Genomic DNA, 15,588 nt, shown 5'->3' with positions numbered 1-15,588 from the left:
ACAAAACAAAAAAAAACAAGCAAGTAAATAAATAAATAAATAAATATATAAATAAAAATAAAAGCGTTATTAGTTTTTTTTTAAATGTTGAGAATCTCTCTCCTGTCACTCCATGAAAGCCACACCTTTTCCGGTGGGGGGGGGGGGGGGGGGTTTTATAAAACACGGAAATGTGGGTGTGGCTCAGTCTAGAAACCAGTCCCTTCAGCCCACAACACCCATACTAGCGCTCCAGAAAGCCCCCCCCCCCCCCCAACTGGCCACCAATATTAAAATTGGTGGAGAGGTGGAATATTGCGTTGGATGACCAGCCCTCCTGTGTGATGCTGGGATCCAACGGGTCCCACCTAGTCTAGTCTTTTCTAAAAATAACGTACTAAATATCTTTTCAGAGGAATGAATTAACTTTATGTCATGAAACGTTCTATTGAAGCTGCAGATATTATTTGACAATCATGCACCTTGTTTTATTGCTGGTTTGAAATATAATTATCGTGAATAACCTTACCTTTAAGTTTGTACCCATGTTATGAAGGTCCTGGAATAAATAGTCATCTAAATGAGATTGTGGGTTGCTCTGTAAAGTATTTTCTAAATATAAATTACTGTAAATCTTATACTAATCAAAAACCTATGTCAGAACATTGGATAACTTCAAATAATTGGCCATGCAGATTTTAGTAAAGAAATGTTTAATCCTTTTTAAGGAAATTGGAAGGATAGGTCATAGTTTCTTGAAAGTGGCATCGCAGGTAGATAGGGCGGTGATGAAGGCTTTTGACACATTGGACTTCATCAGTCAGGGAATTGAGCAAAGAAATGTTGATCATCCTGCTATAGGAAATATCTCACTATGCTGAAAACAGTGCACAGAAAATTTACAAAGATGTTACCAGGATTCAGGGGTCTGGGCCATAGGGAGAGGTTGTGCAGACTAGGACTTCCTTGAAATGAGGGAAGCTGAGGGTGTATAAAATCATGAGGAAAATAGATAGAATGATAGGGTGAATGCAATGTATTTTTCCAAGGATGGGGGAAATCAAGAACATCAAGAACTAGAGAGCACAGGTTTAAGGTGAGCGGGTAAACATTAACAGGAACCAGAGGAGAAACTTTTTTTGGATGATGGGGAGGATGGTGGGTATAGGGCGTGAGCTGCTAGAAGGGGTAGTTAAGGCAGGTACTATAACAACATTTGATATCTGGAAAGGTTTAGAGGGATATGGACCAAATGTGGGCAAATGGAACTGGCTTAGATGGGGCATCTTGGTTGGCACAGGAGGAGTTTGGCTGAATGCTTGTTTCTGAACTTTTTGGCAGTCGCAAGAACGACAACTATGTTTTGATAACTGGTTTTATTCACAAAACAGCTATTCAGCTTGCAGGTCCTTACAACACGTCTGTCCGCAACGGTGGTCAGCACTCAACTACCGCGCGAAAGCGAAACCACGCGAAAACATGCAGCCCCTCCCGAGTCATGTGACCACGGCTTCCAAATGCCGGGTTCGATACCTGCGTGCGCCAGCAGGCGCCGTTACATTGTATACTCTATGACTGATAGCATATTTCACAGGGAATTACATTACATTACAGTTCTCGTTTAATCTTAGTATTTTACTTCGGAGTCACGTGAGTGACTACGTGAAGATTTCAAAGCTCTGTGATTTCATGCCGTGGAAACGAGTCCATGCATCACATCTGTCTTAATTGACTGTGGGAGGAATTGTGTTAACATGTTTAGACATGAATCCAACATTGAAATCCATGATAAATTGTTAACAACAAATTATAGCCCCTATTTATGGGGTGAAATTATATTACAGAACTTAAAATTGGCCCTGCAAAGTTCCAGTTTAACTACTGGTTTGTGGTAGAATAGTTGGAATATTTTCCCCTTATCCATCCTGCTCTCACGAGGATTTGGTTCATTGGTACATCCAACTCCATAGCTGCCGATGTAGTTGCAGCCCTGGTGGAATAAGATTCGAATATGTTAGTATCCACCCCAGCTGTTGTTAAAACCTGTTTCAGCCATCTGGAAATAGTTTGAACCAACAGTTTTTTGTGGGTTGTTTGTGGCTGATTAGTAGTGCCATCTCATTGCCTCAGATGGTTTTGGTGTTCTCCATATAGAACAATAATTGTCTTATTATACAGAGACGATATCTGTAGGATAATCCCTAAATTCTATTTGAGGCCTGATGATCCCAGTCTGTTCTGTTTGACTAATTCGTAATATGAAACGTTATATTCCTGTTGAAGAAGTCATATAGTCCAGCCTTAACTTATGTACAACTGTACCCTTAGTGCCGTGACCAAAGCCATCAGCATGACTGTTTTGTGTGTCAGTCTTTGCAGGGACAGAGCTGTTGCTGGAGACCAATTCCTTATCAACGTTAGGGCAACACTCATATCCCATTTAGAGAGTACCTGGTTCTTGGGGATTGATATTAAAAATTCCCCTCATAAGTTTGGTTACCATGGGTGAGTCCCAACAGAATGACGCTCTGATCCTCGCCATAGATATGTTGACGGGGTTCTTCACGTAGTCACTCAAGTAAAATCCACATTATCAATAACAAATAAATAGCTGCCTTGAAAACATTTCTCGTGTTCACAGTTCAATACCTCGGTATAATTTATGGATGATGTTATTCTGAATTTGTACACTGGTGTTATTACGTTTAATAAATAAGTGTACCAAAACTCTCTTCTGATATTTTATAACTTATTTCTACACGTTGTAGAACTTTCATTTTACAGTGAAATTAGTACTATACTATCTATATTAAACAGTGCATTGAAATGACAATTATAATTTACATGTATGATTTAAACAGGCTTAAAACTTAAGCTTTTCTTCTCAGTTGTTTTATTAAATTTGATATCATAGAGTGTAATCAATTTGTTGCAATCTCATTTATCAATGACTAATTATAATTATAATGTGGATGAGTTACCACAAGAAATAGGACTGAGTATAAGTGATTCAATCCTTCAAACCTATTCTGCCGCTGAATAAGATCATTACTGATCATCTGCTTCAACACAATGTATCCTTATTTATCCTGAAGGGGCATTATCTCCTGGTCTCAGTCTTGTATATATTCAGGAACTTGGCATCCACAGTCCTCTGGGGGAGAGAATTCTGAAAATTCATAAACCCTGAATGGAGAAATGTTTTGTTCAACTCATGCTTAAATGGTTGACTCCTTATTCTATGATTATTATGCCTAACTTAAGACTCCCCAGGAGGGGAATCAGAACCCCAGCATTAATTATGTGAAACTATCAAAGAATTTAAACTTAAGAAGATAGGTCCCATTCTCCACAATTTCTCCTCATGGACAGTTTTCTCATCCCAGAAGTGAACTAATGAACCTTTACTACAAAACCTGCTGGGCACACTATCTTTTAAATAAGACCAAAATTATTTGCAGTACTCAAGTTGTGATCTCATTAAAGCAGTGCATTGCAATATTTCCACATAGAGACCATTCCCTGGTAATGGGTGAATTCTGTTTGTACGTTTTTTGTCCGTGTTGAAATATACACTCAAGGTAGTGCCTAAACCTCCACAGCATTGTAATGAATGGCATCAGAAGCACATCATCATAAAGAACAATGAATAAAAATGGAGAGAAAGAAGCAACTTGTTCTGCCATTCATGGGAATTAATGTATTACAGTATATACATCAGACTTCTGAATTTAATATGGTTTGTCATGTGCTCATAACTCAGGGACAGCTATACTCTGAATGCCTTGTAATGGAGGCTATTGTAGCATTTGCTTTACACATTCGCATTCTGAACAATTGCTTAATGCCCTGTGTATTTGATTAAAATCATACTGGCTTTGAGAAGTCTTTTTCAAAATCCAATATACTGAAGAAGGGTTTCGGCCCGAAACGTTGCCTATTTCCTTCGCACCATAGATGCTGCTGCACCCACTGAGTTTCTCCAGCATTTTTGTGTACATACTGAAATAATTAACTGGTCTACTTATCAATTAAGGTAGAGTTGGGTCAATTACTGATAAGCCCAAAATCAGCATAAAATTTTGAAAAATTGAAAATTACGATTTATTAGCACTTTCTTGTTATGCAGAACATGAATTTAGCACATGCAATTATATCAATAAGCTTTCAAACAGTCTTGATGGAATGCATAGAATGACCATTAAAGTTATAAACTGAACAATTGAATGGATTGACATGCTTGGTTTAACTAATGTTTACTGAAGTTTAGAGTTTTAAATCCACTGAGTTAAGTAAATTACTGTGTTTTGTTTCCTAGTTTGTGGAGACATACATGGTCAATTCTTTGACCTAATGAAGCTCTTTGAAGTGGGTGGGTCACCAGCCACGACTCGCTACCTCTTTCTGGGAGACTATGTGGACAGGGGCTACTTCAGTATTGAGGCAAGTACTCTGTGTGTCCAGAAAAAAATTAATAGCATGGACTTAATGTGAATTAGCCACATGCACACAAATGTACATGTCAACAGATACACTTTTCAAAAACAAATAAAATATATTGCTCGGAACATAATGGACACATATACACTGTTATCAAATATGGTGAATACAGCTCCAGTTTATTGATCTGTATTAACTATATTTTTGATGAAGCTTTATCATTCTGCTCTGTTTCTATGATTATTAATTTGTTGTAAAGATGTACCAGCACTTTTTCTCACTAAAGTATCATTTGAATGTTTCAATTAAGTGGATGGCTCGCAGTCCATCCAGTTTGTCATCACATTATTCCATTGGAGCATGCTGGATAACTCTTGCATTTCCAGACTTTGTTTGCTATATTCTTGAGTTACATTTTGTATTCAACCATCCATGGTGAAAATCTGTTTGATCTCCACAATTAAAAATGAGAACATTCTTGCTGAATTTCTTAATTATTTTTGTTGCTTAATCTGTAAATGTGACCCTTTGTGCTTGAATTCTGCACAAGGCAGAAGTGTTTATTTAGGTTCAATTTACTCAAGCCTTCTTTAATTCTAATGGTGCATAAAAGTCACAGTCAAGCAAATCTTAGATATCTTTTTTTCCATCAATTCTAAGAGGTGGTGCTTTACTGAGATGCCTCCAGATCACTTGTATCTCTTTGGATAGGAAATGTCCACCTATTTAATATATATTAGTGTAGTGTGTATGAATTCACACACATCAAGGCAAATATTTACATTTTCTTTTACTAAATGGGCTACTAGTAAAAAAAAAGCTATATAGTCTAATTCATGGGTAAATTGGCACCCTTGTTATATTGTTATAAAAATACAAATGGATCACTTACATCTTTTGAAGAAGAAATCAACCATCCACAAATGGAGGTAGCAGGGAGGACAGCAGTACTTCTCCTTTTGGGTCTTGATGTTAAGGTTGGTGGGCTCCTTGCCACTGCTCCTGTGGAATAAGTTATAAGGCATTTAGGGTAAATATCAACACTCTGCCACTCCCCTCACCAGCCCCATCGTACCACCTGACATCTGAAGACAGTTCTACCCCTACAGCTCACCTTGCCATGCAGAATAAATGTGACTGCAATCCCATTCTCTTATGGTTGGCATAATGGCTTCTGATGGGCTTTGCCAAAGCCACTCAGTAGCGATACGATACAATATAACTTTATTTACCCCAGGAGTGAAATTGACCGGCCAACAGTCATAAAACACAAGATACATGAAACATGAAATTAAAGTCATGAGTGAAAAAGATTGGAGATGTGCAAAGATTGGGGGGGGGGGGGAGGGGGCAGGGGGCAGGGGAGCCAGTCTACCCCACGATGGAAGGGGGAGGAGTTTTACAGTTTGATAGTCACGGGAAGAAAGGATCTCCTGTGGCGTTCTGTGCTGCATCTTGGTGGAACCAGTCTGTTGCTGAAGGTACTCCTCAGGTTGACCAGTGTATCATAGAAGGGGTGAGCTGTATTGTCCAAGTTGATCTGCAGTTTGCGGAGCATACCCCCCCCATCCAACCACAACCTCCAACCTCAAAAACAAGAAATAAAGAGACAGACAAGATGTAAGCATGTAGAGTTCAATGAATCCCCTAAAACCACTTAATTAATAAATTATACCTACAATTTGAGAGACATTTCACTAGCCTAAGATTTGAAAAATACCTCAGAAATTTGTCCAGCTACAAAATGTCACAGTTATAGTAATAAAGTTATATCTATTAACTGGCCGCTAAAAACATTCAAAATACCATAAATGTGCACTGTCAGAGCAGTATAGACAACGACATCTTGGCTTGACAGTGCATGATTCAAAACTCTTGACTTTCCATTAAACTAAGGCCAAGTACATTTTGTGCTGAATGAAAATCAAAACTGCAGATGCTGGAAATCTGAAATAAAAAGACAATGCTGGAAACACTCATCAGAACAGCACGTCTGTGGGAAGAAAAAAAAATGTATCAGGTCAAAGATCTTTCAGCAGATGCTATCAGATCTGTATTTTTCCAGCATTTTCTTTTTCAAACTTGCTGCTGATCACAATTAGCTCATTTTTTTCAAGTCATTTTTTGTTGCTCAATGATGAAAAAGCTTAGTGGAGTACTAATGGGCCTGGCCTACTTAGGTGACTTTTTAGGCGATTGCAGGAGACTCTGCGCTCATCACATGGTCACCACATGTTCGCTGGTGGTCTCTGGTGAGTCTCCTTCATGATCGCACATTCTGGGATCTAGTCGCGGCCTCTGTATGGTCGCCATGCAGATAATCGATAATCCTGTAGTCGTAGGTGCAGTTATATTGGGGTCGCCATGTAGTTTTAGGTAGTCGAGGTAGTCATAAGTAGTTAATTGCCTTTGCTGACCGGGCATTTTCATTGGCTCATTGGGGGAAAAAAAAGGTAAGCAGTAGTTTTCAGAACCAATGATAACCGACCGGTAATGTTAAATACACACTGAACTTCACAGCTGTGTATCTCTGGCTTCTTAAAAATTGTCTGGCTTCTTAAAAGTTGGCTCCACTCCTCCTCTCCCCTTCTCCCCCTCCCTCCCACTCTCCCCCTCCCCTTTTAAAGGACTTATCGTACACTGTGCTAGCCATTTTAATTACAGCGCCATCCTTCCTGTTCATCGCGGTGTATGTCTGTAACACCTTGGCTTTGTACTGTGAGAATTTCAGACAGCGCTCCCCCTGCTTGCACTGTCCCCTGCCTTTGCGGTGTGTGTGTGTGTGTGTGTGTGTGTGTGTGTGTGTGTGTGTGTCACTCTGACCGTCGCCATTCCAGTTCCCGGTTTTTCAGGCGACTGCCGGCAACTTGACAGTCGCCGGCAGTTTGCTGAAAAATCACCTCAGTGGTACAGGCCCATTAGGAAAGCAGCGATAGAGAATAGGTATTGGGTGACCTGTATTTATCACCATCATGTGGCTTCACAGAGGACCAAAACCAAAGCTGCCACACTGAATCTGCAACAGCTGGCAAATGAACCAATGCAATAATTCACCTAATCTCATATAACCCCAACAGTTGCCGACACATCTGTACCAGTTTTAATGGGACTGTACAGTCCTGGTGAATGCACAGTCTTGTTTCAACAGTGAGGATATGTGGTCTATTATGCAGGTGTATTATGAGGGACATGAAAAGGCAGAAATAGAACTTGTGACCTGTCTCTGAGGATCATCAGCAGCAAATTGCAATTTAATCCAGGATAAGGCTGTCTGTTTGTTCAAAGGCCCTGGCTCTAAAGTTAATATCCTTCACACCAATAGACTATGGTTGAAGTGCTTATGAACTCATCCCCTGAATTAACAAACTGGTATAAATAATAAAAAAACATTTAAACATCAATCCTTACAAATATACAACCAAGTGGACAAGCACAACAGTTATAAGAACACTATCATCTCCAATTTTTCCTCTAACCTATTTTAGTTATTGGATTTATTTCCCTATCTAATGCCACACGACTGCAGCAAATCAAAAAAGGCTGATTATTGCTGCCTTTGACAATCGAGAATGAGTAATATGTTTGACCTTATCGGATCACAGCACACCATCAATTATATTTTAAGACAAGTTCACTGAAGCCTGAAGATATTTTTATTTATTTTGCATTATAACAGCCAGAAAATTGCAAATATTTCAAGACAATTGAATCATTTTTTGAAGTTGTGTCTTAATAATTTAGCAACAGCAATTTTGATCTATGTATTGTTCCAATAAGATATTAAAAAAGTGCCTCATATTTACATAATGATCTAAATTATGTCATACAGCAACGATCAAAACTAAAATAATGCTTTTTGTGACATTGCCTAAAATGAAAGACACACTGTATAGCTAATCTAATATTAATGAATTCAAAATACTAGCTTGGGAGATTTATTATTTACTAGACCAAGTGGGTCCCATTGGGTTCCTGCCACATGGGAGGCCTGGTCCCCCAACGCAACCCATTCCCCCAACGTAATATTCGACCACTCACCCAATTGTACCCTGTCCTGTCTTTATGCTACACATTCTAAAGAATGGTGGGTACACATGAAGCTATTCACAAAATTTGATCTTAATCACTAAATAAATGTTTTTAGAGAATTTAATAGCAGAATGACATTTGTAAGTGTTACAATATGTGACAGGATGTGAACAATATAAAAATTACATTCGATAATTGAGGTTGAGGTGACAATGACATTTATTAAATTGGTTGTTTATCACTATTGTACTTGAATATTTTTTAATTATACTATATACTCATCGTCTTAAAATTGTTCCCTATGTTATTTACTTCCATGCAGTGTGTTTTGTATCTGTGGTCATTGAAAATTCTGTATCCAAAGACATTGTTTTTACTCCGTGGAAACCATGAATGTAGACATTTGACAGAATATTTCACCTTCAAACAAGAATGTAAGTAATAGATTAACATCTGTTTATTGTAATTTATTTACATTCTATGGTTGCAGAATATGCAACTCTGGCTACCAGACCTCTTTTACATTGTGGTAAAATGCTGAGTCAGTATTATGTTTTTTTAAATTCATCTGGTACATTGTCAATTTCAATTTTTGAATTATCCATATTGTCTGTAAACGAAATGAGTATTCTCAAACAAACTGATAGATATTTTAAGTTAATATTTGTCAAGATAATTCATTGGGAGAATTAATTGTTCATGTTTGCACATAATTTACTTTGTAGGTAAGGTAATTAGTGTCACTCTCGAAACATTAGTACTCGGAATAGTACTGAAAGAAGTGTTATTGTCATTTCTTTTGTTATATTTTTATTAATGTGAGACCAATTATTACAAACAGACATCTTTGATAAATAGTCATAAGATGATTAATAACCAAAGTAGATCTATTTAGTTGATTAAATAGTAAAATTAAAGAGTAATTTTGTATTTATAATGATTTGCTAACATCCATATAAAATATTTGTTTTTGCCACTTCATTGTGTAATTTTCACATTTGTCTCTTCAAAAACTATAAATAAAATAAATCTGCACCTCTAAATTCATTAAGTGAACCTTTATGAATCTTTTTGATTGTTTGATACATAAATGTTTTGATCTGATGCTTAAAATTTCAAAAAAAAGTGACAAAGAATAGTCCTCGTTAATCAAATTACTTTTGTTTTGGTAATAAATGCTTGATGGAATGGATCCAGCCCTTAAAAATTTAATTATTTATTAAATTAGTCAGTTTAGTTAAGAGATACAGCATGGAAACAGGCCCTTCAGCCCACCTAGTTCGTATCGACCAGCGATCCCTGCACATTAACAATATCCCACACACACTAGGGACAATTTTACACATACACCAAGCCAATGAACCTACATACCTGTACGTCTTTGGAGTGTGGGAGGAAACCAAAGATCTCGGAGAAATCTCACGCTGTCATGGGGAGAATGTACAAACTCCGTACAGACAGCACCTGTAGTCGGGATCGAACCCGGATCTCATGCACTACAAGCACCAGGCAGCAACTCTACCACTGTGCCACCGTGGCCACCCAAATTTCCCTATTCGTTAAGTCTAACATAACGGAATTTCAATGTTTAAAATCCAAATGGTGTTATAATAAAAGGTTTTTGATATTTTGTAAAGAAAAATAATTTACTATCAATATTTTTACATCATTGGAAAAAATACTACATTAAAAATCAATTTTAACCTAATAAAACCTTGGAAACCATGGAATGAATAACAATCAAATTAATGTGTTAATAATAGAAAAGTTATTGACAGAATTCACGTTAACTTATGGTGCAAGGCAATTGTTTATACGAGCATTACAAATATGTCCATATTCTTCCAAACATGTATCTTTGTTTTTTTTTTAATTCAAATCATAATTTAGATAGTATTGAAACGTGGAATTTAGATTGTAGTTCTCATTATTTAGTTTGTGACTGCATTATTCCTAATGGAATGGTTTATTCTGTAGGTTTTTATAGGTTTACAGAATTTTAGTTCATAGGTTCATAGAATGTTGTTGGGAATTATCATGAATCTGAAAATTAGCTGAAAAAACACGTTATTATCATGTCCTATCCTGAAAAATATCAAATTCCTCATTAATAATGAAAATAATTGACCCTTTTATTTTACTATTACAGGCCCTTTTAATACTGCTGCTTTCAACATTTTTATGTTGTCTAGGATCTATGGTTTAATTATAACCCAGGAGACTCAGCTGAATGCCTAATTAGAATCACCACTATCTTTGAAAACAGTGCATCATGACCTGATGCATGTAGAGACAGCCAAAGTAGTTATTGAGCATCATTCTGCATTTGACATAGAACTTAAAATTGTCCTTTCTAAATATCATACATTTTATAAATTGTAGTTGTGGTGCAGATATCATAGAAATTAGGGTTAATTTAAAAATAAACTATTGATTGATTTATTGATTGGAAAATGATGATGGTAAATGTTATGAAGGTGAAATGTGGGCAGAGTATAATTGTTTTGGAGGTAAAAGAAGTCTGAAAAATATATAAGCTTGAGAAAGTTGAATATTAAGTAGCAAGTAGACCTGACAGAATAAATCAAATGTACAAAATGTGATCTCTTTACACACTAATTGCCTAAATACACCTGGATAGTGTGATTTCTTGTTGAGGTATGATTATAATACAGCCAGGATATTTCAGACATTGCTCAAATAGCCAGAGTCTTACAGCATGGGAACAGGTCCTTTGACCCAACTTGCTCACACCGGCCAACATGTCCCATCTACACTAGTCCCACCTGCCTACATTTGGCCCATATCAGTCTAAACCTATCTAATCCATGTACCTGTCTAAATGTTTCGTAAACATTGCAATAGTACCTGTACCTGCAATAAATGAAAATTATTGATGTACACATCCAGAAAATGAATGCCGGCAGACTGTTTGAATTTAGCCTGGTTCATTCCAGACCTCATCCAATGTGCTCACCAGGAAATTTGCATCAGGACTTGCTGGGAAACACCTACAACTACTACAAGTTTAATGTCTCATATTGTTAAAGTGAGTCATGGAACTGAGGTGATTTGCCATTTTATGGTAGCCCATAAAGGGGTCTGACATTAGCAATTTCTGTGATGAGTCTATCTAAACAACCCGTTACCACTTGTGTGCTACTTGGACAATGCTCCATAGGAGAAGGGCAGATACTTGGTTTCAATTGTAAATTAACTGTTTGATTCCAAGCAGTGAACTAACTGACCTACTTGCAAGATTAGTCCATTACCGCCACCAGAACTCTAGTCTCACACTCCATTGATTTCATTAACAAAGAAAACCTTCCTTGATGTTCCAAATGAAGAATCCATCTTACATAGTAATATAACTGACCACAGAGTCTGTTTCTTGAATGTCTTTATTTTCAAATGATTCCTACAACTTGTTGTAGGCAAATTGTTTTGCGTCTACCCACAGGTAAGGAGGCCAGTATCACCAAATTTTAATTTCCACTTGCTCTTTGAATCGTTTGCAGATGTATCACCTTATTCTTGTCTTTTCTAATGATATAGAAGGAGGCCGTTTTGACCCATTGTGTCCAATCTCATCGCTCCACCAATACATTCACTGAAGCCTATTCTCCCTTTATTTCTATAAACTCTTCTCCGAGATTCTACCCTTCATCTACATTGTAGAGCAACATAGTGTCCAATTAAGCTACCATCTTGCATGTCTTTGGGGTGTGGGGGGGAAACTAGAGAAGCTGGAGGAAACCCATACAGCCCCAGAGAGAAAATGTAAACTGAACACATGCAGCATTGGAGGTCAGATTTGAACGCTGGTTACTGAGAACCTGAAGCTGCAGCTCTACTAGTTTTGCATGCCTTCTGAAAAGATAGTATCTATTTTCCCTGCTTGTAAGGTTTTATTGCCCCATGATCTTGCCCAAGGATACCTAGATAACCTCCTCAATACTTTGCCTTCTTTGTTGTCATTATCATAAGAATATTATAGCAATTTACTAATTTATGGACCCACAGACTGTAGATTTCATTGACCCATTGGCCTTATGGCCTTACCATCTCCCACTGTAGAGTGAGTTAATCTCAGCATTTCAGGGCCTGTAATAGAAACATAGAAACATAGAAAATAGGTGCAGGAGTAGGCCATTCGGCCCTTCGAGCCTGCACCGCCATTCAATATGATCATGGCTGATCATCCAACTCAGAATCCTGTACCTGCCTTCTCTCCATACCCCCTGATCCCTTTAGCCACAAGGGCCACATCTAATTCCCTCTTAAATATAGCCAATGAACTGGCCTCAACTACCTTCTGTGGCATAGAATTTAATGCATTAGAATTCAATCCATGGTGCTTAAAATGCCACTTCGGATCCGATGCTTCTAATGGGTATTGTACAGTGGCAAAATGAAAACGTGTATTTACATGACAAAATGTAAAAGTCAATGATCTTAAGGTTTTCAAAAGATGACATTTATATTAGTACCATAATGTATTTACAATTCACTGTTTCAGATTATCATTGTGGTGCTGATGCTTAAAACTATCCCCAAAATACCCTACCCATCATCTTTATCTTGTACAAAAAATATTATGCTCTTTTCATAATATTAACCTCAAATGGATCTTTTCTCCTTAGGTAAAATCAAGTATTCAGAACAGATATATAATGCTTGTATGGAAGCTTTCGACTGCCTTCCTCTCGCTGCACTGATGAACCAACAATTCCTTTGTGTACATGGAGGCCTTTCCCCTGAAATACACACCTTGGATGATATAAAAAAGGCAAGTTCTTCCCGACCCAAAATGTAATCTCCCCATGTAATCTCCCCAATAAAGGCTATCTATCTATCTATCTATCTATCTAGCTATCTATCTATCTATCTATCTATCTATCCTCCAAAGATTCTGCCTTATCCGTTGAGTTACTCCAGCACTTTCTGTCTTTTTTTGCGAGTTCTTCAATGTTTGATAATGTGACAATTTTCCAGTTTTTAAACTGCATGAAGTAACATACTTTTGTATCTGCACTTTCCCTGGAGCTGCAACACTATTTACTGAATACTCTGATTTTTCTCTTCTGCACTACCTATTGTACTAATGTACTGTGTGATCTGCCTTGATAGCATGCAAAATAATGTTTTCCACTGGTATGTAACCCATGTCAATGTAAACACTTAGAAAAAGAACAAGGGAAATAGAAGAAAATTGAGATGATGCAGAGAAAATGCAATCGTTTATCAACTTAATAACTATTTCCCCCTTTCCAATCCTCAACTTACTGGCCCAATGATTTATTCCTTCTTTTTTGTTTTTTTGGCTCCAGATTACAGTCTTTTGTATTCCTTGATTTCAACTGCAGTTCAGCTTTAAAGAACCTGAGGCCTTAGTTATTTCTATTTTGGTTCCATAAACAAAAGTTCATGGCAAACTGGACTATGATCAGTGTATATCCAGCTGTGATTTGGTGGAAACCCAATGCTTACAAGTTGATGAGCAACCTGACCTTAACAACCACTAGCAAATCAGTGATTTTCTGGCACATGGAGTGTATTTTTTGTCTGAAAATGCAGCAAGCCTGAGTTAGGAACTGCCGACTGATTATAGGTATTTTGAGCTTTTTCCATGTTAGTAAACATATATAGACTCCCACCAGGGATTAGTTAGTGGATGTGACATCCTCCTGTGTGACCTTCTCCCCTTCATTATGTGATGCTGCTGACAAAACTAGCACTTAACGTTCATCCTACGTATTCCTTTGAAGACGGGGGTGAACACCTTTCATTAACTTTCAAGGAGAAATTTTAGATGGCAAAGAGGCCAACTGCCAAATGAAGATATCAGGAATGCTGGCATGTTAATTGGCAGTTTTCTTTTTATTTGTTAATTTGCCGCACTGTTGGCATCACTGGCAAGACTAGCAATTGCTGCTCATCCGTAGTTGTTCCGCAGAAGGTGTGACGAGTCTCCTTTTTAACCCATTGCAGTCCTGCTGGTGAGAGGAGCTGACACAATAATGTTGCATGGAGAGTTCATAAGTTCATGAATTCAAGTGATAGTAGCAGAATTAGGCCATTCGGTCCATCAAGTCTACTCTGCCATTCAATCATGGCTAATTGATCCTTTCCTTTTAACCCCATTCTCCTGCTTTCACCCCATAATCCCTGCCACCTGTACTAATCACGAATCTGTCAATCTCCAAGTTAAAAATATCCATTGAAGGCCTCCCCAGCCTTTAATTCTGAGGCTGTGACCTCTGGTCCTAGACTCTCCCACTAGTGGAAGCATCTTTTCCACATCCACTCTATCCAGAGTTCTGGGACATAAACCCAGTGATGATGAAGTATCAGTGAGAAATTTCTCTATTAGGAAGGTATACAACATGGAATGGAGCTGGCAAGTGTTGTTTATTATATTTTTAATATTATAATTAATTGTGATCATTTTTAAATGATCTTGAATGTCAGAGATATTCATATTGACAGCTGGTAAATGCTGGGAAGTGGTAAGACTTTTAATGTGGAAATATATATTTGGTACCATGTTCTTTCCAAGATTTCACAGGTCAACTCAGAGCCAGTCCATTTTGCCCACATGCTCCAAATCCACATGAGATCTACTCCAAATAAAACAAAACAGAACTGATAATGGATTGAAATATTGTAAGGCTGGAACTTCTTTCCTGAAGCACTTTCCTTAGATCTCCTCCTTCAATATCTTTAAAATCTACATATTTGACCAAAGTTCTGATCATCTTAGACCTCCTCCATTGTCTTAGTATTGAATTTCTCATAATTCCACTGTGACACACCGCAACAAAGCAGATTTTTTTAAACATTTAAATTGGGAAAATATTCTGCCAATATTTTGTATATAAAGTTGTCATGTGGACTGAATAAATTTTGATTTTCTGGTGTGTGCTTATTAAAATAGAAAGTTTTTTTCCCCCCATTTGACACAACAGAATGACGATGCAATATGTTTCTTTTCACAGTTAGACAGATTTAAAGAGCCACCAGCATTCGGTCCTATGTGTGATCTTTTATGGTCAGATCCCTTGGAAGATTTTGGAAATGAAAAGACACAGGAATATTTCAGTCATAATACAGTGCGAGGTTGCTCTTATTTTTATAGGT

General features: G+C 37.4%; 1 protein-coding gene across 3 annotated transcripts in view; it reads left to right on the top strand.

Moving 5' to 3' along the window:
* The window catches only part of LOC129701716 (protein phosphatase 3 catalytic subunit alpha-like), a 356,043-nt gene that overhangs the window by 237,817 nt on the left and 102,638 nt on the right, over positions 1 to 15,588 (top strand). For all 3 annotated transcript variants that reach the window (XM_055643088.1, XM_055643087.1, XM_055643089.1), the window contains 4 exons: positions 4,298 to 4,422; positions 8,771 to 8,882; positions 13,092 to 13,237; positions 15,447 to 15,586. In XM_055643088.1, the coding sequence (XP_055499063.1) occupies positions 4,298 to 4,422; positions 8,771 to 8,882; positions 13,092 to 13,237; positions 15,447 to 15,586 (523 nt within the window). The remainder of the gene's footprint in view (positions 1 to 4,297; positions 4,423 to 8,770; positions 8,883 to 13,091; positions 13,238 to 15,446; positions 15,587 to 15,588) is intronic.

Source organism: Leucoraja erinacea, chromosome 11 (genome assembly GCF_028641065.1).
Source record: "Leucoraja erinacea ecotype New England chromosome 11, Leri_hhj_1, whole genome shotgun sequence".
Lineage (NCBI taxonomy): Eukaryota > Metazoa > Chordata > Chondrichthyes > Rajiformes > Rajidae > Leucoraja > Leucoraja erinaceus.
The sequence above is the reverse complement of the archived record's forward strand: the minus strand, read 5'-3'. Positions and strand labels throughout refer to the sequence as shown.